Raw genomic sequence first — 27,800 nt, forward strand, 5'->3', positions numbered from 1 at the left:
GTGTTCCTCATCGCCCTAGTTCCTAATCCTAACAGCTTGCCCTAAACCAGTTGCTTTTGTCTTACCACAGTATAGGCCTTCACAAAATGAACCTCATCTTACACTTAGTGAATGCGTTGTGGCTGGCAAAGTGCAGGATGCAATCTTCTCAACCCCAGCATATCCATACACATCCTCTGCTTTCTCCATACCATAAAAGGCAAAATGGGAGCTGCCTCGCCCACTCTCACTCTAGTAAAAACACCCTTTGAATTCTGATGGGAAAAGCAGGCCCTCACACAGCTTTCCATGCCCTCAGACAATTAAAAGGGTGAGTCGTTGTCACACTTGATGTTAATTTCATCTAGAAGACATCCCTTGTGGAAATGTTTTCTTAGGTTTCCATGAGATGAAAGGGAGTGATGTCAGAACCAAAAAAGCAATCTAGAATTTTTAAATGACCACTGCAAAAGTCATTGTAGTCACCGCAAAAGCAGAGAACAACCAGTGTTACCTGGTGGACAAAAACGGGTCTTCCACTATTCATTGTGTGGGTGTTAGAATGCTTGTGGGATTCACTTGACCAACTCCCTTTGTCACTGGCTGTGGTGCAGCTGGAAAGCGCCTGGAATCTGGGCACATCCATGCGAGCTCTGTTTCCTGTCTCTGGCTGCTGCATCCTACCACAGAAGGTGGGCGGGTCCCGGAGCCTCCCCTTCCTGTTTTTCATGGCCTCTGTGATGAAGAGCTGCTGGGAGTCACACTTCCGTTTCACATCAGCCCCTTGTTATTTTCCTGCCCCTTGCTTTTAAGACTAAACAAGGGGCCGGAGGGCTTTGTCCACTATCCTCCAACCCTCCAACAGTCTTTATCATGTCCCCTACAGATACTCAGTTGCGGTGAGAGAAGGGAGCTATTTTTTTTCCCCATAGTAGATTCTTAAGACTAGGTTTGAAAAAACGTCAACAAAAAAAACCCAAACACAAAATTAAATACAGAGTAAGTGGCAGTGTCACTGCAATTGCCACAGCTTCCTTCCTTCCTATTATCAGCTAAATGTGTTGTTTTACTGTTGTTTATTATTGTTTACCGTTGCTTGATTAGATGTGCAGTGTGCAGCTATGGGTGACCTGTCAAGCAGCACACAGCCACAGTGGCCACAGTGCTGAAGCGGCTTAGCCGCATGTGTGAGAGTCAACTGAGGTGAGTGCAGCGCTCCGGTCCCTGCGCCCGCAGAGCCCTGCACTCACTCTCCCTCGTGTCAAGACGACACACAGCTGATCCCTGACGAACAACAGCCAACCCTCACTTCCACGCTGTCCGTCTCCCGCTTGCCGTTACCATGGCGACTAATGAGCTGTCATTAATAAGATCTGTCACCTGCATGTGTATGTGTGTGTGTGAGAGAGAGAGAAAGAGAGAGAGAGAGAAAGAGAGCGAGAGAGAGAGAGAGAGAGAGAGAGAGAGACTGAAAAAGAGGGGACAAAGTGAGCTGCTAAGAAGATGTTTAAATCAGTCTGAATTGTGTTAGCACTTTCTGTCTCACTAAGGAGAGCAGCTTTTGGAATGGCATTTAGTCTGTGCAGTTTCCTTGTAGACATTTGAGAAGAACAACTGTGGTATGAATATGCCATTTTGAAGATGGAAAGAATATTACTGTCTCGTGTGACAAAGAAAACATTACCACCAAAGGTCATTGTGCAGGATTGGTAGTGGTTTATTGACTTGTCATTAACTAGTCGCAATATTTTCAGATAACGATTTGTCACCTTCAGCATGCAATTCCGATCACTATTCCAAATGAACGTCATGCTAACCGAAAGGAATTCCGCCCAGATGTGTGGTGCTGGATATATCTACATTTATACTTTCTGTTCTCATGACATTTATTCTTGAGTGTGAACTAGTGTGAAAAAAGTAAAACCTGATGAGTTGTCCACTACGTATGAACATAAATTCATCTCGCATACCAAATATACATCCTCCCATCAAAGGCCCTTGTACATCCATCCATCCATCATCACCAAGTACAGTGAAAATCTAGAACAATGTTTAACAGACTGAACTCTGTTGCGGGCATTACTGGCAGGTCTAACCAACCACTCGTGACTGTCTGCCCATCAACAGCAGTGAGATAATCAGGCAGACACTGTGAAAATGAGCCTTCCCGTGGGCTCCCTGCAATGTTCCCTAAAGCAGGCTCCTTCCTTTTGATGCGCGTTCAGATCACAACATATAGATGGCAACCAGGCAGGAGGAGTTTGTTGGGGCTTCCCAGGGGGATGGGAGGTATGGGTATATCACAGCCGCCATGCTGTGCAAACAGCATCTACTGGAGATAACTCCTTCATTTTCCTTATTGCACCATTTGGTTTTTTAACAAATCTGCAATGCAATCCACCTTCTTAAAAGAGTTCACAAAGCTACCCATGCCTATTGTAGGAAGTGGGGTGAATGAACTTAAGATAAACTGCCTCCAAGCACGTAGCCACCCACAGACACATCTGCTGACAAATGAGAGAACCCGGAATGGAATGGTCACTACCACTTGCCCACTTAAAGAGTAGAAGATAGTAGGGAAGAGAGACTGTAGCTTAACAAACAATGATGACCTGTTTACGAAACAGACAAGGACGGCACTCAGAAATACAATACATACTTAACACTTCTCATTTAAAACAATGACAGTCTGGATGTATCATACCACAATTGCCACTTCACCCAATGCTAAAAAGACTATTTCAAATAGTTGTTTTTCAATGGGGTAATGGGATAATGATTCCCCAATGTGTGTGTCTATGAGAGAACAATTAACAGGAAAAAGCCTTAAAGAGAAAGCCACTGAAGAGAAAATTATTGAAATCTTCACTGTGTCTTAAAATGTTGACCGCTGCAATTCCACTGTTCTGTTCATCTGTTCCCTGCATATGTGCAACACTCCTTTTATTTAATTAGTCTACCCGCTATGATGTCATTTTAATATTGTGTTGTTTTTATAGCTGCCTAAGGACAAAGTTTCCCCTCTTTGAATGCTGTCAGCTCTCAACATGGCTGAAGTCATGGCCCACCAAAGCACTCTAAGTAGAATTCTTTACCGCACTCTCCAAGATATTTGGTGCAGCGTGAGATATATTGCATGCCATCCATATGCTATCTTCATTAAACGTCAGTGCCCCTTAGATGATTTCAACATGTCACTTCATATAACAACATGTCTGGCTTTCTATTCCTCTTATCCTATAGTCAACTTAAAGCCAAAGGCAAATTAACAACATCAGAATGTTTCAGCAAAACTGAAACAAATGTACCATAGAACATTACACTGACTACATATAATGGAATATGATTTTCAACTGAATGTAAGTCACTGGGGAGAGATGGAAGAGTAGGGGGAGGGGATGGGAGTTGGGGACATGACCTCATCACCGCTGTTTTTTTCCCGTGCAGTGACGTGCGAGCCAAGGCTGCTGAGGAGTCTCCTCCCAATGTCTCTGAGTCAGAGACCTCAATTACCCCATAACCCCGGAGCATATGTAATGAACTACAGACATGCTGACATTCCAGGGAAGAGTGAGGGGAGAGAGACAGAGAGAGTGATAGAGAGAGAGAGAGAGAGAGAGTGTCATTGAGCAGTACCAGGGAACGTTAATAAAATGAGCCAGCCTTATCAGAGAAATTGCAAGCAACTCTGATTATGATCAGAGACTGGTTCATCAAAACTGTTTCTGTGGTACATTCAAAGTGTGTTCCAAACCAAGGGCATGGGCAGTACAATCTCCTACTCTTCAGTCTCACTGGCATAACATATCACTACTAATATTTCACACTCACTCTTACTATACCCCAGAAATAATGACTTGCTTCAGAATCAACAGTGCTCCACTGGAGAAATAATAAATTCAAATCTCTGAACACTTGAACTCCTTGCACGCTGACTAGTACAGTATCTTAGCAGACATATTATCAGATCAGAAGAAGAATGCTGGGAGGACTTTTTATAGACTCCGCACAATCTTTTGATCTGGTAAATTAAATTATAATGTATTCTTCAGATTTGTTTTTTCCCCCCCTCTCTTGTTGAAAATTCTGCCCTTTCAGCAAAGCAATGCCTTCCCTTTTAAGTCCTTAAAGATCCCCTAACTGGAGATGAAGACTTCATCCTAAGAAGCAGGAGTTTGGGGTTTTCTCGGGCCAATCCGCAACCTCAGCTTCTGCCTATGCATTTGATTTAAGCAACACACAGAGGACCACTGTGTCATGATGTATATTTCCTCTGACACATACAGACAGAAATACCCTGACCCTCCAAATATATTCTACACTGTGCTATGCAAATCATCAGGGGCAATATATATTTCTGTGATACAGGTTGACCAGATGAATCTAGCAGAAAACATGTTGATGTCAATCTAATCTCTAACACCTTAAATGTTTTTATTATACCTATTCATTGAGATCTGAACATATGTGCATAGGAACATTAGTTAGATTTAGTACACTAAAATTGAATATAGCTCTGTAACGGTTTAGCAGAGTAAACATTTTAGGATTAAGCGGTTTGTTATAACTCAACATGAAGTTATAGTCATGCGTCTCATAACGGCGAGAGTTTAATTTCACACAACTGAAATAACACCACAACTGCCAAAGAGAAGGGCTGAAAGTGGAGCTGGTTGTACTTCCTGTGGTTTCATGCTGATGAGATGGCTAAAATCACATGCCTGTACCCACCAGGCCATGTGTCAACAATGCAGCATGCTGAAAATGGTGTGCTTTCACCGCTCACAGCAGGTGCCTTCATTAACAGTGGATCAGTGATTGAATGCCGAACTTCACGACTATTCCAAGATACATCTGAACAGTCAGGTGCATCACGTCCCTTTCCACAGCAGCAGTGTATCCATCTGCTAACAGAGCTGTGTACTCAGAGGGTTAATGCCTCGTGCGCCAAAGTTTGGATTGCTAACGAGTGGCTACACAAACATGACATTGAATGCAGCTTACTGTGCTGACCATCCCCGTTGCCAGATCACAATCCAATCTGGGATAAGAGGGGAGAGCTGAAGCAAAGCGGCATAGAGTAGAGACTCACCTTCAACTTCATACTAAAGTCTTTGGTTTGGCAGTGAAACAAACACAGTCCTATATTTGATGCTAGATGTATCTCTAGAGTGTCCAAAAAGGAGACTACGTTTGCATACTGTCAGAAACTGGGCTGAGGAAGAGATTGTAGATTATGTAAATGCAATACTGAATAGTACAGAGGGTTAGCCATAAAAAGTCTTTCAAATTATTGTTAATTTCTTCCAAGCAGCACCTTTAAAATCTCAGATGCGCTGTCTCTGGTTGACCTTACAATGTCGCCCCTATAAGGTCATCATAGTAAGCAGGAAAGACCCTTAACAGATAGGGAAGAGGATTGGTATGTGAAAGAGGATTAGTTAAAGATTTAGGAAACAGCAATTGGTGGAGGATCCCCTTCCTGACCCTTGGTGATGAGTAGGCTGAAGAGGCCGAGGTTAGTGCAGAGTGCAAAAGAACGAGAGAGCTGAAGGAAAAGAGCAATACAAATATACACTTGGTATTCCCTTGAAGATTTTGAAACGGAGAGAAACTCAACAGCGATCTGATCCCACATCTGCTAAAGCCTTTCTATTAAGCTTTTGCTCTGCACTTTGTGAATTCCCTCAGAGCACATGAAATGGGAACCTGCCCATCGAACAGGTGTCTTTTAAGTCACCTAAGTAGAAAATCAGACCACCTCGCTGCATCAAACCCTGAAGGCTAGTGGCCCTTAAATACTGTTTATACTTTGCCCAAGTGGAGGTACTCAGTTTAACTAGAGTGTGCACACATTGCACAGGTTTGTGCCAGGGGATGGGTGCCAATGCAAAGCTCTCAGGTTTGGACAACATCACTGAGTATTAACAGTCAGTCTAATTAAGTTTGTCCGTGTTGCCTCAAATCACGGTTTTATTTGGCAGCCTCCAGCCAAACACCTATTTACATTTGACAAAGACAGTTTCATGAGACTACAAGAAAGGAGTCGAGGAGCTAATATTTGAAAACCATTTTATTTGATTTCTTTATTTATCCGGCGACTTTTTCAAGACCTGGGAAACCTATTTAGCATCAAATGTGTGGACAAGTGGTCAGACAGGAGGCAGCCAGAGGTTTCTGGTTTTGGAACGGCAGCTTGCAAATTGCTGGGCGACCCCACAGGAACATGTTTGAATTTCAGTGGATTAGGACCTTCTCCAAAAGCCACAGAAAATGAGAACATGAGCAGATCATAGTCTGCTAACATGCCTCAGGTTTAAGTAGAATGCATGGATCCATATGGAATGCAAGGCTTTAGAGATGAAATTGAGTACTGGCTCACCTACTATTGTAGGTGATGTTTACAATCACAAAGTATGGTTTAGGCTTTTCAATAAAAATCCCAGACAAGGTTATGTAATGTAATGTGTGCAGCTACAGGCTTGAGTAAACGAACAACATGCTGCAATTTAACAGCAACTATTCCATTTCCATGCGAACAAAGTAGCATTTTAGCTGGATCAAAGACTACATTTCTTCGGGAACTTCAGAAACTAAAATGGCAAGAGGTTGTGAACAACTTACTACAACGCTTAGAAGTGGCACTGTTTAAACGTTAACCCTGGAAAAGTCTGCACCCAATGCAGATCAAAGAAACTGGAACTTCACTGAATATTCCCATTCAGGCTCAGACCCCACAGGGGTTTGGGTCACCCGGGGCCACTGCTGACATGGAGATGGAAAAAGGTCCTTACCACACGATAAACCACAGCACTCTCCTGAGCGGGCGCCTCCTTGGACCAGCAAAAGCCCAAACTTCAGTGGTCAGTTCACTCGCTGCTTCAGTGCACCGCTGCTTGGAAGACGTCCTGTGGGGAGACGGAGAAAAATGTCACAGAGAGGGTTCAGTTCAAAACGGACATCGAGGTAACTGTTTGCACACACAGCCGTTGTGAACAACAATGGATTCATATCTGAACGTGAATGAATCTCTATTATATAGTAAGACTTTAGCCTCTGAATAAGAAAATGCAGACTTTCACAATGCTGTAGTTTAAAATAAATAGTTTCAGCAACAGATTAACAGGGGCTAGGAGATTCTGTAAAAGCCAACACATGTAAAACATACAGCACATACATGAGTGAATTTCAGCTTAACATGAAATATTATCTACTCACTAGAGCAAAATAGTCCAAGCAGTCAGGCAAAGGATATCTTTGATTCAATTATCTCATGTTGCTTCACAGATCAGCCTTAAATTACTGTGATTTACACAGGCAGTAGTAAAACATGTTAGTCTAACATCACAAAAGCTGATCAAAGCGTAAGAAATCCTCAGTCACCTCCTCCCGCTTAACCCTAATGCAATATAATTGACCAGAAAATTTTTACTTGGGATGGGAAGGACCCAAAATAGCGATTCAATAAAAATACACACAGAGCCGCCTCTATTTCCTGGCCATGTGGAGCTAAAAAGATGCTGGTCCCTGAGAACTGTTACTATTTTTGTTTACCGCCAGGCCAGAAATACCCCATCATTAACAGACCAGCAAGGGAGGGAAAATAACACCCCGTGACACGTGTTTAAAGCCTGGATTCATTTGGTCTATTACAAACACCATCCTGTATTACAAACACCATCCTGTACTATACATCAACAAATTTGTCTGGGATACAGAAAAAAAACATACCATTTCACCTACGGCTATGCTGCTTCACCTTTTAAATGGTTACACTGATCTAACACAGAACTATTTCTATGTCACTGTGATAGGAAATCCATATGTGGGAATAGCCAGTGAATTATATCACATACATTTATACATCACTATACATTTATAATCTAAACCCTATCTATACAGTTATGACACAGAATTACTGATAACTGAATTGATGAAATAAATAAATAGACTGTGCTAAAATTGTTTTGATAGGATTTTACTTGGATACGACACAACTGTACAACAAAGTATGCGTCAGGACAGCATTATTTGCTTGCTCAGATGTTACAGAATATGTAGGATACCATGTGTCAAGGGAGGTCAGAGAAACATTTTGTAGGATATTCTACATTACATTGGTCCCATATTTCCACATGTAGCATTTTTCACTTTAGATTTTTACTTTAACATTAAGAATGTCAAAGGGTTACCTATCAAATGCAGACCATATTATGACACACAACTTTAATCACCATTTTAAATACAATGCAGAACAGAATACCACCACATCAATAAACTTCATCAGAATATACTATCTACTGTATATATATGTGTGTGTGTGTGTGTGTGTGTGTGTATAAACCATGTGCACTTCAAATCACCCCATTACCTGAATATAATACCTCTGATAAGTGAAGTTCCACCACCGGAGTCTAAGAATTCCCCTGTGCACATATTTGACACATTTGAAAGGCGATGATGTGTCGTCTCCTGGGTATTTTAGCTTCATAATATACTTTATCTGAGTTTGCAACACTTGCCATTATTACCAGTGACATGATCATTTTATAACAGACATGATGTTGGTAGCTGAGCAGTACTAAATAGGTTGCTCTCCCACTTAGGCCTACACTTAAGTCTGCAGAATAAACGCATGTTTAACTTTTTTTCCCCTGTGGTTCATAGAACAACTTCTTTACTAAGAATTCGCCCATGTGCTCCAGCGTGATATTTTATAGCCTAAGTTAATAAAAAAAATCTACCTCGGAGCATCCAGTATGAATCACGAGATTCACTATGCATCCAAAATTCTAGGAATGTTATCACAGCAGATTAAACTAGAAATAAATCACAAGAGAGGCTAGCCCCCAGTCCCAAAGGCAAAACTATTTCAGTATGGACCGTTAGGAACATTTCCCATGCTTGTACCCTAACCTTTTCTTTGCGAAAGACGACGCCAAGTACCTTGTAGCTGCATAAAATGTTATCTACCTGGACAACTCACCTCTATAGTCGCTCAATGCCGAAGGTTTTGACTCAGAGGTTCCGTGCGAGACAATCGTGTGTGTACATACTCTCTGTAGGCTCCTACTGTACGGTGACAGTGTTCCAGCACTTACTGAGCATACTGCCAAACTCCGAAGCGTAGCCGCTTGGCTCCTCCCTTCGCTTTCACGGTCAGCAACACCCGACAATAGCGTTCACAAAAGGAAAAAATAAAATAATCTTTGAGGAAGGCTACTGTAACTGGCCATTTTATTCAATTTTAAAAGTTATGCTTAAATAACTACTGCGATTCATAAGAATCATCGGGAAATTCTGTGAAAACATTTCTTAAATGAAACGTCCTACACGATTAATTATCCTCCTGACCTATAGCACCATTCTGGCCAGAGCCATGGACAGAGTATATCAGGTGATTTGTAACCAATGTGTATAACATAAATATACAGAAAATTATTACAGAGGGACAAACGCAATTCATTTGTTGGAAAAAGCATTATCCACTCAATTACGGCAAGACGGCAGACTTCATGCCAACTCTCTTTGAGGGACATTGTGCTAAGCCAATTAAAGTACTTAACGTTTGATTGAAACCAATGGGCTTTGTCAACAGGTTTCACATGAGGTCACATGTGTTTGCTTGTGGTTGTTGTGTGATGGCAGGTGTGGCAGTTTTGTTTCTGGAGTGTAAGATGCAAGCTGTTAGTATAGGATATGACCCAGATGACCATAACCTATATCAGTTGAAATGAAGGTGTTCATCTCGAAGTTCACGAATGACCCGACTGCTGAAATCAGCATTAGGCCTTCCTAATTGAACAGAAACGCGACACCTTAAGTAAAAAAGAAACAATAGCCTAAATGAAAGAATGATCATCAATGCTCAAAATCCATAGCTATCTCTCAGGAAAGTGACCTTTGCTGTGTCCCCGCGTCTGTTAGGCTATGTGATGAATGACTAAGCTACACAATATATGTCCACGCTCTGGGTTTCCAAAGCCAATGTCTATAGGGACAGAAAGCTCGCCAGGTCCTCTTGACTCGGGAAGCAAACACCCGCTGGAATTGGACATTGCAAATCACTCCAAATACAGAGCCATCTGGAGCACAGAGATTAGGGAGAGATGGACACATTTCATATTGTTCGATTTCCAATTCACACTGTTTACAGCCGTCTCTCATTGTTTTTATTGGGGAACCATCAGTAAGCACTGAGGATATTTTATATGTGTGACATTAAAAACACTCTCTGATCCCTAATTTATCGGCTTGCCTCCAATATATAAAGAGGAAATGAGGCATTGTGACAATGATGACAACACAAACTAAATGTTATTGGTCTTACCCCTTTCCCTAATTCACCCTGGTTGGTGTTTGGAACAATAACCCGAATTAAAAATACATCAAAGATGGCATGGTCAGTGCCTTTTTTCTTCTTCTCCCAACCCCAAACAAAACACCAACTCAATGTCCCTCTTGCAAACTTTCAGGATGCTAACTCAGAATCAATACTATCGGTGTTCGCACCATTTAATATAACAAACTATTTCCTCTGTTCCACTTGTTTATTTCACAAATAGCTCACAACAGTGCAACATTCGTCACTATGTTTTATATGGTTTTGTGAGACAGTCTTTGAATCAATTGCTTGCGTCAGCAACAGGATTAGTAGCCCTCGATGTTTTGATAGCCAATAGAAATCAGAAATGCTCTCCAAGTTGTGTGCAGTGTATGTGTAGTTACAGAAATGTCAGAATGTAACCTCACACAAAAAATATGCGATTTCAGTTTCTGTAAGGGTATTCTGGCACTGTGTGCCACAACTACACACAGGGGGCTTGAAAAGCATCTGTTTGCCTACCAGAAGTAGTACATTTCTCTGTCGGGGAAACCCATTATGGATTAAAACATTTTGTTTGAGATGATTTATGAGGTGCCCTGAGCATTGCTGGCTGAGTGCAGCAGCAGGGGAAAGTTCAGGTGGAGGTAAGGGAGCAGTACTTGTTCAAAGAGGGCATCAGAGGACTCTCTGGATATCACTGCTGAGACAGACAGACACACTTATTCACTCTCTCACACACACAGGATACAGCAATTAAGATATACTGTGTCTGCTCTTCTCTGGGCCATGCTAAAATGAATCCATGTCTTCTGCAGACATCAGAATTTTTGCCATGTGCACTCCAAAACTGGATGTCAACTTGACTGCATTGTAGCCCATCCAAAAGTGAATAAATCTTAACTTTATACTCCCACTGGTGGGCTCGAATGAAAAAACAGGAGATTCACACAAGTGTGGTGCAAGGCAGAAACAAATCCCCTCAACATTTCTCAGCTCTATGGCCAACTTGGAATCATATACATATTTCGCATTTTTAATGAATTTGCAGGCCTGGGAATGTAATGAAGAGCAAATTAGCTCTGACAATTGAATCTACCATGAAGTCATCCAAAAGCAATACTCTTAAAGGTTACGTTTCATTCTTCAGGTCCATGTGCACTGTAATTTATTAGATTTGCTGAACTGCTCCACTTCTTCTAAGGCCACTATCTATGATGGGATCATTAAAATATGAAGCTTTTGGCAAGGTCGTGTCTCAGTACTTCTAGGTTGCCAAGGGTTCTCAAAATATCTAACTTTGAAAAAACACCCAAAAGGATTCCACTTTTAACTTATTTTGGAGATGCTTCTAAAATCAGTCAAAAATCTGCACTACTACCTTCACCCATATAGAGAATTCAGCGTCGTCTAAAACAACTGTACTTTTTCCAGCATCAAACCTCAGCAAACAGGGTGTCCTCCACGGAGTAAACGACAAGGGGTCTCGTTCCTTGACAGTGTGTGCTTGTGTGTGTGTGTATGTGTGTGGAGACAATACCAACACCAGACAAATGTGAACATTTAGAATGATTATTGCCAAATGCCAAGACATTCAAATAAAAGCAATTATTCATAAATTAGATTTTCTTACAGAGGAAAAACACATGTACAAAAATCAGTTAAAATGAAAAACTGCTTAAAAATCCCAGCTCTTCAGTTCACACCCCCTTAATTCATATTCTACTGAACGAAATGCTGTCATCTATGTGACCAAACCCCATGAACTAACTCCCCTTTCTTGGCAAATGAGACATTAGCTTTAACCACCTAGTAGGCTTTAAGTGCCACTGTTAAGAGCTGTGCAAAACAAATCTGATCATCTGGTTCACCTTTCAGTCAGTGTACTGAGATTCAAGCGGCAAATGCCTTCATATGATCCACACTCATAATTCTTCCAGTTAATGTTTGAGCCGGTATGTTGGTTTCGCAGGTTTTCGAACTTCACAATCTGTTCACTCTGGCCTTCATTCAAGGGATCTGACGACGCAGTCACTGAAAGAGCCTTAATTATCAGGCCAACACCAAGCTTTTTTTTCTTTTGAGTGTGACTGTGTGTGTGTATGCAAACATGGAGATCCATGGCTCACTGTTTTGGAACAAATCTCACAAAGCCAGCTGGGAGTTTCATTGAAGTGCAAACTTCAGAACACATCAGAGAAACCACAGAAACTAGATAGTGTACAATGTAATGCACGTGAGCTTGGGGCCCACTCCCGAAGTCATCTGAACACAGTCACACAGCACCATAACCCCACGGCTGCCTTGTTTCTCTACACCGACCTTGACACCAAGGTTGTTTTTTTGGGGATTTTTAAAAAAAAAAATTTAAGATGTATAAATGCACTTTCTTGTGGATATTAAGATATATCCATCTGATGTTATTTACTCCAGTCTCAAAAATACCAATTTCCAAAGCAGTAGTTGGGCCCAAACCTTTTAAAATCATTTTTTCCCCCACTATGACAAAACTGATAATTGATATGCTTTCGTAGACCAAAATATACATTTGTTTGAGTTCTCTTTGCCACCATGTGACATTAAAGCCAGGTACACATTTCAAAAGGACTAGGAGTAGATTTTGTTTTCTCTCTCAGATGAGAAAGAAGATTTCTTCATTCGCTTGTAGTTTGACGTGTGGTATTCACTGGCGAGGATCGACACATTGCTAATTTACTGGATAATGTAATATTGATTATGTGTAGAACATTCCAGCATGTTCTGCTTATTCCACTGTCATTTCTGATCAGGTTAACATCAAACTCCATCACAGGTGACCAATTGGGGACGTGTGAGTTATGGAGGAGGGGGGACAATCATTGCCAAGCTTGGCCCCATGTCCGTCTCTCTACTGTGGCTTTCTCCTTCATAAGTGGTTTGTGGTACGAGAGAAGTGGAGCACCTGCACCGTTTGTCTGTTTAGCTGTAGCAGCCATAGAGAGGGAGAAAGAAATATCCTCCTTTTCCTTCATGTGGGTGAAGGCAGCCTTCAGTGCTGTTTTAGGTGAGGGAGGGAGGGAGGGAGGGAGGGAAGGAGGGATCCGCACCTACAGTTGTCATCCCTGCAGGTCAAATGTCCTCAAACACAGACTGGAGCAGCAATATGCCACAAAACTCACTGTGGTTCTGTTGGGAGAGAAAGCAGAGAGAGAGAGAAAGTAAAAAAAATAACCGTTAGAGATGACTGCAGAAAGAGGAGAGCACATGTTAGAAGAGAAAAATGGAGGATGCTTTGGATGGAGTGTGGTGTGTGTGAGCAGCACTTCAGTCCTCGGAAGAACAGACAAGGGCATGGTGCCATGGCCAGCCTCCAGCTAATGATTACCTCCACTCATCATCACCGCCACGGCCGCCGCCACTACTCAACGTCTCAGTCTGGCAACTGCACTGAGGTGTAAACGGATGACAGAACCACTGCAGCAACAAGTTCATCAGAAAACGAGCAGAGAAATAGCTCAGGACAACGCTCCTGAAAAATCAGATCACTTCATAGAAGCAGGACTGTTTAGTCAGGGCTCAAGCCAAAGACTTGGATGTTACCTCAAGCACTTATTCAATCTCAGCTGACAAAATCTGAAGGTAAAGATCCGGTATTTACCGGTATCTCCTTGCAGAGGGCGTGATACGAACCCGGGACCGCTTGAAGGCCAACACCCATTATCAGTAATGATAATCTAGTGACAATATGCCAGTATTTGTCCATTTATGTGCTAGACACTAGGATGCTCCCTCGATGCCAAGAATCCTAAATCTGAGTGCAACAAGCACTAATCGGTTGGGCTCCATTGCATGATATCAGTTACAGCAGCACAGTGAATGATTTGACATTCAGCTCTCTTCCAAGGGTGTCTGGAGCTGCTTGCTGATGATCTCTGTGGAGCCACGCTCTCCAACAGAACATGCCTCTGTCAGAGGTGTAACCATTTTAAACCGGGTCTGGAGACCTCACTGCCCCCTCCACCTCAGCGGAAGCCCCTGCACACCACACAACATGCTCATGGATGTAAATGACAGATAGAGGTGTGATGCTTGCTTGCTTCCTCCTCTCTCTCTCTCTCTCTCTCTCTCTCTCTCTCTCTCTCTCTCTCTCTCTCTCTCTCTCTCTCTCTCTCTCTCTCTCTCTCTCTCTCTCTCTCTCTCTCTCTCTCTCTCTCTCTCTCTCTCTCTCTCTCTCTCTCTCTCTCTCTCTCTCTCTCTCTCTCTCTCTCTCTCTCTCTCTCTCTCTCTCTCTCTCTCTCTCTCTCTCTTCGCCCTGGGGAGTCTTGTGTGGTTTCTTTTGGCAGGGCTCCACGGGCGAGCTCTGAGCTGAGCTGCCACTCGGCAGCGAGCCGCCTTTCCAAACGCACGACTCTCACGGCGGCGGCGGCGGCAGCAGCACATGCACAGTCGGGACTCTGTGAGTGTGTGTGTGTGTGTGTGTGTGTGTGTGTGTGTGTGTGTGTGTGTGTGTGCGCACACACACACACACACACACACACACACACACACACACACACACACACACTCACGGTGGCACAGCATGAGCCTGTACTGGCTTCCCCTGGCAAAAGCTGCACTGTCAAAGGGAATCAGCGTTGAGCGGCCATCCCTTTCAATTAGCCTCCCCCTCGCCTGAAAACCTGCACCAAATGCCAGGGAGGAGTGGTAGAGCAGCAGCAGAGGAGAGCAGGTGGGGGTGGCGGGAGGGGAGGTGGGGAGAAGAGAGGCGAGGAGAGTGGAGGACTGAAATATGAACCAGGGCTTTGTTTTTTCTACTGCATTTGTAGCCAGGCGCATCGTAATTGGTGGGGGCATAGCGTGGACCATAGCCACGCGTTAGAGGCAGGATGAGGGGTAATTACTAGAATGATTATACCTCTTAATGCATCTGGACCCAACGAAAGCAGCAAACAACAGCACTCAAGGGTCGAGCGTATGAGACATTTATATGAATCGCAGGGTGTCCTGTTACAAATGAAGTGTGACAGGAGGCACAATGGCCATAGCCTGTTGGGAGATAGTGACTGTAAAGCATCCCCCGCCAGCTCATTACTTGCCTCACGGAGTGCGTAAATGGACAGGCATCAGACACAGTAAAGAGATATGCATAAGGATGGAGTGGACAGAGACGAGTGTGGTGCTATCTGTCTGCCCATGTGCTTCAACTAGGAGCACCCTAGGGCAAGCTATCGCGAATCTGGCTTTATCAACAACGCTAGCTGCCGAACAGTTTGCACACACGCAGCACAATCGCTAAAGTCGAGCTGATTAAACGTCTTCATCGTGCTGCTGGTACCAAGGCGAATCTGGCTTTATCAACAACGCTAGATGCTGAGCAGTTTGCACACACGCAGCACGACTGCTAAAGTCGAGCTGATTAAACGTCTTCATCGCGCTGCTGGTTCCGAGGCAAATCTGTAGCCACGTCAGTCACGATGTGCCATGTTCTCGATGCCCAAGGGGGGGGGGATTACCTCCTGTGGACTCCCGCCAGAGCTGTCTCTCGCAGGGGGAAAAGCTTGGGGTAGACGATGGTAAACATGGGCTGGCTGCAGCGGTGGCAGTGTCCCAACGGGCACTGCAGGAGGTCCAGCAGGCTCTTAGGCAACAGGATGGGAGGCAGGATCTTCACACCTGCACAAAAACACCAACACACACCAACGGCCTTTGTTACTGAGGCTGGTCCAACTGTAGGATAAATATGCATCTGAGAAGGGGTAGATAACTTAAAGTTCATAAAGTAATGATAATAATGATAATAATAATAATAGCAAGTATTCTGTCATTTAAACAATTCATTAACATGTTTTTGTTTTCTTTAAAAGTGAAGTCTTGTTGTGTTTTGTCCCATCCACACACTGAACTGGCCAATTTTATTCATTGCCACTCCCCCGGGTTGTGCCAATTAGCTATTTCAGAAGGCTGCCAGAAACACTGGAGAGGATCTGTACTCTGTGAACCTAGACTTTCCACCTCTGATCTTTAGTTTTTCATGCCATTTGGAGCATACAAGTGAAAAGGGAAGAGGGCTGCATGTGTGAATCTACGCTACTACAACACTTTGGAAACTTGATGTGGATGTCCGAACATTTTGTTATGGTGTTAAAGAGAGCATGGCTGTGATTCTTTGCTCACACATTAATTCCATGCTATTATGTCAGTGACTCATGAAATAAGAAATCCTGGGAGAGGACATTTTTTTATGTCTATTTGCTGCAGGGGTTGTATTTACTGCTTTCTACTTCTCAAAAAAAAGCTACAAAATGCCCAGGACTTTTGCATATAACTGTATGTGTCCCACTCTGGATCACATCCATTCCCAGCAACCAGGGAACTGATTGGTGCGGTGCCCCGTCTTGACCTCACACCTTTTGGGGGGCCGTTGTACATGCTGTGCAGGGCCCTCATGGCAAGCTCCTCCAGGGGCACCACCTTATCCAGCTCCGAGCCGATGGCCTTCACCTCAGCAGGCAGGGTCACCGTCATCCCCCCCAGGGCCAAGGTGAGCAGCTTCATGTCAGATACCTGAGATGACAGCCCACACCTGGAGAGAAAGAGAGGAAGATGAGAGGAAAGAGGGCAAAATAAACAATGAATTTACCTCATTCTTGGTCTCATGAAGGCCCATGAAAGATATAGAGGTTTCTTAAGTAAAATGAATAATGTTGTCAATGGAAAAACTAAATAAAATAAACATATAAACAATATACACAGAGAGAGAGAGAGAGAGAGAGATGTGGATTGCTCACCCACTGCAGCCGATCACTTTGTTGTACAGGTAGGATGGAAGGCCTTTCAGGTGAATGTTGTTGTCCACGTAGACAAACTGCAGCTCCCGCGAACGCCCAAGATCTGACAGATGCAAAATGACCACGGATGCAAATGATCAGCTTCACACTAATGTGCTCTGCATGCATCATTAAGAGCTAAGGAATGTCATTATTTCCCAAATGCTCCACTAATTCACTACATATGATCCACACCCATTCTTTTCTCCTACTCCACAAGAAGACACAGATTTCAGTGGATTAGTTAATGACACTGCTCATGTTGTGGTCCTTCTACCACATGACGCATGCCAAGAGACAGCACCCACGGTCTCAGTCAGCCCCTCGGTCCCTCGCTGCTCCTGTACAGGATATGCAAGACAGGCTGTGGCGACACTCTTTGCCCTTGACGTAAACTTGAGCTGATGCCATCGCGTGCACAGTGCACGTGCTGACGTACCGATAGGGAGCCTTTGAAGCTACGGATGGAGCAACACCCCAAGCACAAAGACACCCATCCTAACACACGCGCACACACACACACATATATACAGACACACACACACACACACACACACACACACACACACACAAACCCATTAGTATGCCAGGCTCATTATCATCCTGCTGGAGTGTGTACCCCCCTACGGGCTCCAGTAGCACCTCACAGTGTGGGGCTCCTTGCACCTGCAGCTACACACTCACAAACACACCCCCCCTCACCCTCTCTCGCTAGCTAGCAAATCCCATCCCCTACCCTGGCCACCGCACTAACTAGTACAGTCCCCACTAGCACAGCCAATTACCCCGTCCTCAACAGGACCGTGACAGGCCAACGCTGCGTCTGGAAGACTGGAGGTGGTGAGGAGTCTGTGTGTGTGTGCTGGGGGATGGAAGGACTGTTGACAGCTATGACGCCTACCAGCAGAGGCGGGGGGGAAAAAGGCGTTAAGGAAGGAGATCGTTCGTGATCCTTCACAGCAGCTTCAGAATTAGAGCTATTAGTGCGGTGCGGTGGGGAGAAGCCCATAATTATCAGTTATTTGAGCTCACAGCGGTGTTGCCCCCCGCATTCAGCACGCACACGCTTGCCACCCGCAAGGGGTGAAGCTTCCCTTGCCACGGCACGCAAAGGGTTATGAGGAATCGGTATGTGTGAGTGAATACTGCTCTTCAGTTTCCTGTGTGTGTGTGTGTGTGTGTGTGTGTTTTGCTGCTGCTTGCTGCCTCTCACACTAAGCTGACGAAGGCTGTCTGTCTGTAGACGGAGGGGCGGGGGTGAGGGGAGAAGGTGGGGAGGGACGACTATCGCCAACACCATTTCCACACACGTCTTTCATGTGGCTGCTTTTAAGCTCTCAAACAGTCTCAAACATTTCCACTGGACTGCTGCCGCTTCTGCCCACCAGCAGCTCCTGAAGCCTGGGGAGAGCAGGCAAAGGCTCCTTCACCTCTCCCTCCCTCCCTCCCTCTCGCTCACACTCACTCACTCTCCCTCCCTCCCTCCCTCCAGATTAGCATATGCCACGCTCTTCATGAGAGGAGACAAAGCGCACTCCGTCTGTCCGTGTCACACGCTGATCCCACTACGTTGGAATCATTTGAGAAGAGTGTTAGGAGAAGGGCCCTTTTGTTTCATGAGATGATGATCCTCTAAAAGGCCATGCTGTTAATGGCTTCTCATGATCTCTCTTTACATTTCACTCATCCTCCATGAAATACATTGCATTGATTACGCGCCAACTAATCATGATTCTTCACGGTACATAACACAGCAGTTAAATCCTCCTCCAACCTTCTGTGATGCCCAGTGCTCATGGAGACCCGGCCGGCCCCATAGGAGGTGAAGACCCGGGCCCAGTCAGTAAATAACAATAAAATCATATAGCATGTGTGTTTCAGGCAGGGACAGGAAGCATGAGTCACCCCAGTAGAGATGTTAACTGTGTTTTGTGTCTATTCCAGTGGCTCAATTAGTTAATGGCACATGCTCTTCAAAATATGTAATTGCCATTGGACAATTCATAATAAAGGCCCTCCCACTACTGGAGCGCTTCAGGCTGTCAGTCCCATGGTTAGTCCTGAGGTAGTGCTAGTTCAGGGAAAAGTTTAAAGTGAACATTTCCGACTGCTTTGCTGGAGAAGGCGAGTGAGACGGAAGAGTGTTTTTCATTTATGTGTAATCTTGCACCCGGGCTGACAGAAGGGTCGTGCCGGGCGCGCGGACAGAGTTCGGACTATCGGTATAAAGTATGCCCCTGCTCCATCTGAAGAACAACTCACAATAAGCTACTTAGAATACTCTGAAATATAATAAACAAAAGCCATCAACTGAATGAGACCTGGTGAATGTAACTGGCAGAGAAACAGATGTTTATTCCCACACAGATAAAAACCTAAAGAGATCACTGCATGCTTTCCAGAGGCGCACTTGGCCTCCTGTGACAGACACAGAGACTGGCCAATGGCTGTGCAACTGACACACCTCCCAGGCTTTGAAAGTAACACGCATCCGCTGACGCCTGGACTCACCAAGGGGCAGCGAGGCCAGGCAGTTGGCGGCCATGGACAGCTCGTTAAGGCTGTGCAGCTGGCAGAGCTGGCGCGGGAAGCAGCGCAGGTTGTTGCGGTCGGCCGTCAGGCACTGCAAGGACAGGCACTGGTGCAGCCGCTCGGGCAGAGAGCTCAGCAGGTTCATGGACACGTCCAGAGTCTCCAGCTCACGCAGCTCCCCGATCTCTGCAGGGTGGGGACACAGCACGTCAAAAACAAAAACAAATATATAAAAACATATCCATTCACACACTTGCAAACACACACAGAGACACTTGTAACACACATGTAACACACACAGAATAATTTGCACTCAAGAGACTGGACATGGACTTGGAAAACCCTTCTCTGGAGAAACTGTGTTCTCATGAAATCAAGTTTTTACCCAAACAAACTTCTGCTTCGCGGAAAACCTGCACTCGGATGGCCCTGGCACAGGTAGTGTCATGCCTGAGCAGTTATGCTACTACAGGCAACAGGAGCTGACATGTCTGAGAACAAACAGATATCATCACTTTGACACATGCTGTTTATACAGCGGGACAGGGTGAGGTCCGTGCTCCCGTTGCACTGCTGAGCTACGCCGCGGTGTGAGGATTCCCGGGAGACGGGCTTGTGTCTACGGAGAGCCTAGCTGATCCCCTGTTCATTACCTCAACTAATGAAAAGTGGCATTAGCAGGCAGAGTGAGGGCCATGGTGTACTACATTTCGAGTACGCAAAACAGCTCTTCAGCTCCTTGGCCTCTATAACATCTCTCTCTCTCTGCCTGTCCATCTTTCTGTCTGTGTATTTTCACCTTTCTTGGAAGCTACACACTCTACACACACAGCTACACAAATAAGCTACACGCTTTACACACATACAGATGCTACACAAAGGTATGGGGGGTGAAGGCACACTGACAGCATGATGGTGTAAAGTGAGGGGCCTCAGCTTGGATGTCAGCCCTTTTCATGTTAAAGTTCATGTCAGTCTCCATGATTATTGTTTATCGCCCCCTGTTGACAACAAGAGGGATCTGACAATAGAGGCATTAAGAGCCTTTGCCTAATCTCAATCCCCAATTATTATTTTTTAAATCCTGTCAAAATGGATATACTCTTCTGACAGAAAAAGGAACTGCTATCCTACGGCTAGGACGGCAGGACTTCTTGCCTCATAAAACCATATGGTTACTCAATTAGTGAACAATCACAGTGGTTTTCCGACCACTGGAATGTCTGCACTGTTTCAGAGCTCTTTCAATCTATTGTATAATTGTGCTCAGGCAACTAACTACGCCGCTGTTGCATGCAATATCCCAGCCGCAGACACAGTTCAATGACACACTAGGAATTAATGACAAAGAAAGGTTGAGTGGTGCTGTATATAGGTCACAGCCTGAAAAGCAAATGCAAACAGAACACTGAAAATGTCCGACAGACAGATGACGATGGGATTTTCAGACAAAACAATATGACAGATCATATACCCGTGTCATAAACTTTAAAGGGTGTTTTAATGCCCAGTTCACAACAAACATCGCTGACAATGTTTGCTCAACGTCTAAAACAAAGTTTGACAACAGAGAGATGCATTTATAAAGTGAAAGAAAGGAAAGATGGATTGCAGAGATGCAGACTATTGCGTTATTGCACTATTGCGATAAGTTTGCCTTCAGTCATCCGGACACCTGACTATTCACCTCCAGATTCAAAACTGGTCTTCTGCATTACTGGCATCACACATTATCATTACTACTGATTAGTACTCATCAACGCCTGATTACATGTGTCACGAAATTCACCAGAAAGACAGTCACCAGAATCAAACTGAGATGACAACTAGGATGAAATCAGTAGGAGAAGAGAGAGAGAGAGAGAGAGTTGTTATGCTACGTGATGTTCACGAACGTATTTTTCTAGTACAACAGGGAGCAGGTGACCAAAAATGTCAGCCTGGCAGTCTTTGGCCTAGCATCAGACACCTCCACTATGACGAACATCACTGAGCATCATAACTTTGAAACCATTTGACTTTCGTACCAAACACTGAAAGTGAGGTCCTGTATGCGAAGGTATAAAGCAATCATAAAAATGCAAAAATGATTATTTTCCTCTCTACCTTCCTTCTTTACATAAACTCTGATGCAACAACAGCTAAAATACAGAAATATGCATGGCCTTTTTCACAGACATTTCATGTTCCACTTCATATAGTGGTACTATAACAGTACTGTGTTAATAAGAGGATGCCGCGTTGGAGAGAGGGAAGGAATGAGAAAGAAAAAGGCTTTGTGAGGTTTCAGGAATGTAGAGTAAAGTCTTGTGTAAAGGGCTTGTGTCATTTATCAACAACGCTCACGGTCTCCAAAGAAAAAAAAATCCATGCTCCAAAAACAGTGGACTTCTTTTTGGGCCTCTGGCCTGACATACCAGACTTCATTTGTTATTGCATATTTTTACTCACCGTTACTAAATTAGGAAACCAGAAAGCCAGCCATTCCTCTGCCAAGAACAAGTGAGCGAGTGGTGATGGTGGCTGCAGCGAGAGGGAGGGGGGGGGGGGGGGGGAAACGGTTTGTGCAGGGGGGCGGGGAGGTTGGTGCCAGGCCCAATCACGCACATAAACTAGAATCAGGAGCAGCCCTTTTGACAGGCTTCTGCACCCCCCTGGTGACCACTCGAATCAACAAACAAACACCGCACAGACACAGCCAGGGTTAATACGAGGCAACTGTCTCCCAGAGCTTCAGGGCATCAGCCTCAGGGGGAGGCTAGTGAACGTGGGCACTGGCGACCTCGATTTAGCACTGCCCACATGTACACATCTCACTTATGACCACAGGCACTCTTTCCACCAAAACCCAACCAACAACCAGCACTTTTAATCAGACTGGCCACCACAGGCGGCAGTGGGGCTGATAAAACCGGATAGGTTAGAGGAGAAGGCAAGAGTTAAAGCTGCAAACGTTACCAACAGTCAGGCTCTCATCGTCCTTACTGTGGAAATGTTAAATAGAGAGTATATAAATAGGTTGGTGTAAGAGGGGGGGGAAAAAAGAGCATGGTCAAAACTGTGCACGGAGGAAGTGAGGAGGTGACAGCCCAGCCAGTGAGAGTTTGCTGCAGAATTACTGCTGCCTAACAAGCAGAGGTGCTCACGTCTTTTTTTAGCAAGTCCAAGGCAAGTCTCAAGTCGTTGGTCACGAGTCCAAGTCAAGTCTCAAGTCTTTGGTCACGAGTCCAAGTCAAGTCTCTTGGTTGTAATGAGTGTTCGATCATCTACTGCATGCCATCCGGGTTGCTTAGAACACAACTTAACTATATCTAAGGAATTCAAAGCATGTACTGTATTATCATCACTAATCATCTATTACCATACAATATCAGCATTACATTAGTTGTTTGGTCCACAATCACTTAAACAGGCTACTTCAATGCAATATGAAACAATACATTTACAATAAAGGCTTTCCTTTAAAGTTAATACCTGTATTTTGCCTTGAAAAATGAACATACAGCTACAGTATACCCCAAGTATTGAGTTCCCACTTCCAGTTACTCAGTTGCTTTGGGATATTCTCAAATTCTCAAAACTGTTCTGCTGTCTAGACCTACCCCCCAAACCATCTAGGTATCTATTAATTGTGCAAGTCATGACATGCAAATGGGTTAAACTACTCATCTAGGTTGATGAGGATTGATTACATTTGTTGAAGGGGGAAACATGAGTGTAAAACCTCATAGGTCACCAAGCCAGAGTGGAAAAATGTGAAATGTCCATGATTATCATGACTGGATAACATTGCTTGGTTCTCAAAGAATGTATGTGGCAAGCAAGATGGTCCCATTGTTTTTCAACAGGTTGTATACTGTCCAGTCTCAACTGATTCACTGCATCCTGCTACAGTATTCTTCAACAATGACTTGGAGCCTTGTTGAATTGAAATTGTTGCCAGTGACATGAAATTCAACTTGCTAGTAGAGCTGCAACGATTAGTCGACGAAATCGACGACGTCGATTGTGAAAAATTGTCGACGATGATTTTTATTGTCGACGCGTCATACAATATATAAAAAATTAAAATAATATATATATTTTTTTTTTTGGCAGACGCTAGCAGAGCTACCGGTAATTTTCATTCGGCATTGCAATGCACTATAGGAAGTGCGAAATAGTGCATCTTTAACTAATAATAATTGACCATCATTGAGAAAAATGGAACATAATCTGCAAATAGCCTAGCATACAAATCATGCACCGTTTTCTTTGCCCTCCGTTCTCGTACCATCATGTGCTGCATATCAGAAATGGCCGACTGAAAAGCGAATTATTCTGAGACGGCTCTTGTTACCATGGAAACAATAAACAAAGCTAGCTTTAGTAGCTGCTGCATATGAGATATGGCTAACAGAAAAGTTGGCATTTTTCTCAATGATGGTCAATTATAAGTAGTTAAAGAAGCACTATTCCAGTATTTCAAAGAGAATGCGCTGTGGGAGCACAAGAACAGTGAGTGTCTAGCAGCAATTATCATAGACATATATGATATATCTATAACTTATAGTAAAGTTTAAGCTTACATGTTGGAAAACAGAACGTCTCATGGAGGATGCTTGCTAACACTATTTCAGTTATGTTAAGTGCAATGTAGTAAATCAGTGAATTATCAGAGTAGCCTGTATTTTCGTTTGTTCTGAGTAGTTCACCTCCTCCACTTAGCATTCTTCAAACAAATGATTGTGGGAAAAAAATATATTTCATAAGTTGAATTTGAATGTCACTTGCAGCCCAGTTATTCTTGCGTTATTTTGCACTTGCAGAGGCTTGATTGCTAATTTGAGTTACTTTTAAAACTTTATTTGCACTTTCTCTTTACTTTTAAAAGCATATTTGCACTTTAATTTGTATTACTATTTAATTTATGTATTATGATGATTACATTTGTTACTCAAATACATTTGAAATTCAAATTCCAACATTTTGAGTCGTTATTTTAATTTGCTATGGGAAATAATCATTAGATTAGTCGATTAATCGAAAAAATTGTCGATAGATTAATCGATTACCAAAATAATCGTTAGTTGCAGCCTTACTTGCTAGAACAAAATATCAGTTAGTTGGAAACATGCAATAATCTGCTATGGTGAGAATTTAAAGAAGAAAGGACTCACTTGTCTGTTGCTCAACAAGTGTGACAAGCATACATATACTCACTCACCGTTTCAAATCCAATCTAATCTAGTTAACTTCCCTTTGTTTCAAAGCCAGTAGTAGTAAATAAATACAAATAAAGTTTGTTCACAAGTCCCCAGTATCGAGTCCAAGTCCAGTCTCAAGTCTTTTGAGGATAAGTCTCAAGACAAGTCTAAAGTCACTGTGTGTGCGCAACTCGAGTCCCCATCTCTTTGCTAACAAGTATGGCTATAAGAGAAACACGAGATTTTCGGATTTTCTGCAGAAATAGCACAAGATTTGCTAACGAATCCTGCCTGCACTCTTCTGTAAGATTATTTGGATAAGAGCCAATGCTGCATGACTATGAGATATGAATGTAGGTTGCATACCCTGAGGGAGGAACTTCAACTGGTTGTTGGCCAATCGCAAGTGCCGTAAAGACCTCAGCCGACCAATCTCAGGACAGATGATCTGCAGGGCATTGTCACTCAAATCCAGGGACTGTAGCTTGGCTAAATTGCCAATAGCTGCAGAGAAAGGCATTATTTGAGAGACTAAACAGCAGTAAATGTCCCTCCATAAAAGATATAGGCCTAATTTTAAGCAAGACAGTTTGGAAACAGGTCACTTTTCATTCAGGAAATATATATTGAATATGTATACCTTCAGGAATAATGGCGATATTATTTGAGTGCAAATACCTGTAAAACAGAAAGACATACTGAATACTGCCATTTAAGAGACATCCATAATCACGAACACATACACAACCTCTAGCTAAACCTACTCCAACATCCACTTTAATGTTAAATGTATGCATATGTTTGCTCTTTCACTGCCATCTACTGGAGACATGGTAAATGTGCAGCAAGAATAACGACCAGGGTGGTATGACCATCTTTTCATCAAACCTGCCTGTCTGAAAGGATTATGGACTACTCTTACGGTTCTGATTGAATAGCGTGCACAGTAGCAGAGTTATGAAAATAACTAAATAACTGATATAAGTTACTAAATAACTGATATAACTGATGTCTACATCTATGCAATAGTAGAACTACTTACAGTTCGATCAGGTTTGGAAGCTTTTGTGCAAGATTGTCAGGCTGTAAAAGAAAAAGAGTATGGTTGATGTAGATTTTTTGCACAATATCTACTGACATTTGGGAAATATAAACGCATGATTATAAATAATCAGTAAGCCATTTCTGACACATTTGCATGAGATGTAATCAATCTCCTGTTGCAAAAGAGCTTTTATAAACCATGACAGCACCAACAAGGAAATCAGTAGTTTTAAGCATCGATTACATGCAAAGTCAGTCTCAATGTCTTCAACTCTGGGATAGCATCAGAGCGGACATTTACATGGAGTCAATATTCGTGAGACTAAAACATTTTTTGTCCAATTTTCATTTACAAATGAGGCTTCAGACTTTGAGGGTGGTAAAGATCCTTACCAAACTTCTAAGGGAGTTCCTCTTCATATAAAGTCTTTCCAAAAACTGCAGTCCTTCATCCTTCAAGAGCTCTACAGGAAAGTTGTTCAGATTTCTGTAATTCAGAAACAAATTCTTGTGGCGTTCCTGCTTTGCCATAAATATCGTCTCGTGGAGTTCTGAGGCCATGGTAGAAATAAGGCCCCTATCCTCCGGGCTTGCTCCCCTCTCGATTAATCCATTGTTGGTCCTTTGGGTGGGGAAAAAAAGAGATCGTTCGTATGAATTTGACACTGTTAAACCTATCCCAAATTGTGTATTCAATATAGGTCATCTCGTGACATTTTCTTAATAGCTTCTTTCACTGCGCTAATTTCATGCACGCAAATAATCCAGCAGAAAATGTAACAGAGACACTAGTGGTCACATTTACCTGCCAACGCCAAGCTAAATTAACGCGTCTAAAAACCACAGCAAGTTATGAAAAGTTGGTTGACAATAAACTCAGTTTCAAGGCCTCTATGTGCCACTGAAGTAAGATATATTCTATGTTTAATAAGCATAGCATAAAAGTTTTATTTGATGGGATACTCGTTTCTGTGGTGTCTCAAATTACACATTTATCGTAGCTATATTGTATCAACTGTTGCGAGACACCACAAGAAAAGAACATAAGAAGTAGGCGTACCTCAAACATTGTCAGACAGCCACTAATGGCCTAATGTCAACATCAAGTTTGGATAACTAGATAGCAAGATAGCCATTTAGCCAGGTAATGTTATCTAACTCACCTATCTACCTAACACTAGCGCACATTTAGACATAAAATGCTCCCCAACGTTGGCAAGAAACTAAAGCATACACTTAAATGTACACATTACCTAAAATGTTCGAAACTGTGAGATATGTGGTTAGCTAGTTAAGCATCTCACGTTGGGTAGGCAGCTAATCAGTCAGCGACTGCTGTTATAACCTACTAGCCAGCTAGCGAGATAATGCATTGGTGAAAATGGCGTTGGATAGCTAGTCGGCTAATTACATAACCTAGCAAGTGTTAGCTTCCTAGTTTGCTAACTTGCAAGTCGTAGCCTTGCACATTGTCAAACATAAATCTTATCTACCCAACACACCATACATTCACAACATTAATGTATATCATATTATTCATATAAATACTTAACGGCACAACTCACGTTTGTTATCCCTATGTATGCAGCTTAATATTCTTGCAAGTTGAGTTCAGGGGTACGTTAAACCATGTTGAATTTTCTGCAATACAACATTATATCAAAAAAGAAATGGCGAAAAGGAATGTTTCTCGTCAAGTAAAAGTCCTACTGAACCCTAAAAATAATATATTTTTTTCTCTCAAGAAACAACATTTGCTTTATATAAGTGAATTATCTACTTTCCAGAATATAGCTCTCACAATGACATTTCGATCTATAAACATCACAACTGGAAATAATGATATTACAGTGACCAGACATTCGTGGTTGCGTTGTTGAGAATATTAAAACTTCCTGTTTCACCGCCCCTTGTTGTCGCTCAATTCTG

The 27,800-nt window shown here is 43.1% G+C and overlaps 2 protein-coding genes across 8 annotated transcripts in view; both read right to left on the bottom strand.

Annotated features, from left to right (window-relative positions):
• The window catches only part of mef2ab (myocyte enhancer factor 2ab), a 28,818-nt gene extending 17,086 nt beyond the window's left edge, over window positions 1–11,732 (bottom strand). For all 4 annotated transcript variants that reach the window (XM_031569163.2, XM_012826958.3, XM_031569164.2 and 1 more), the window contains exons 1-2: window positions 8,966–11,732; window positions 6,774–6,887 (exon numbers count right to left, since the gene is read on the bottom strand). The gene's annotated coding sequence lies outside the window, so the exon portion shown is untranslated. The remainder of the gene's footprint in view (window positions 1–6,773; window positions 6,888–8,965) is intronic.
• A 129-nt stretch (window positions 11,733–11,861) lies between these two features.
• On the bottom strand, window positions 11,862–27,742 carry lrrc28 (leucine rich repeat containing 28). 4 transcript variants are annotated; one of them, XM_031569165.1, is made up of 11 exons: window positions 27,721–27,739; window positions 27,437–27,512; window positions 26,265–26,493; window positions 25,870–25,910; window positions 25,468–25,505; window positions 25,194–25,331; window positions 19,621–19,827; window positions 17,071–17,173; window positions 16,690–16,865; window positions 15,796–15,955; window positions 11,862–13,468 (listed from the first exon to the last, which is right to left on the bottom strand). In XM_031569165.1, exons 3-11 carry the CDS (start codon window positions 26,430–26,432, stop codon window positions 13,399–13,401), a joined length of 1,101 nt encoding a protein of 366 aa, XP_031425025.1. In that variant the 5' UTR covers window positions 26,433–26,493; window positions 27,437–27,512; window positions 27,721–27,739; the 3' UTR covers window positions 11,862–13,398. The 4 variants fall into 4 exon arrangements, with proteins under 4 accessions (XP_031425025.1, XP_012682461.1, XP_031425026.1 ...); XM_012827007.2 differs by having other exon boundaries at window positions 27,437–27,742; XM_031569166.2 differs by lacking the exons at window positions 27,437–27,512; window positions 27,721–27,739 and adding an exon at window positions 27,125–27,386.
• Between the last annotated feature and the right edge of the window lie 58 nt (window positions 27,743–27,800).

This window comes from Clupea harengus, chromosome 6, assembly GCF_900700415.2.
Source record: "Clupea harengus chromosome 6, Ch_v2.0.2, whole genome shotgun sequence".
NCBI classification, from domain to species: Eukaryota; Metazoa; Chordata; class Actinopteri; order Clupeiformes; family Clupeidae; genus Clupea; species Clupea harengus.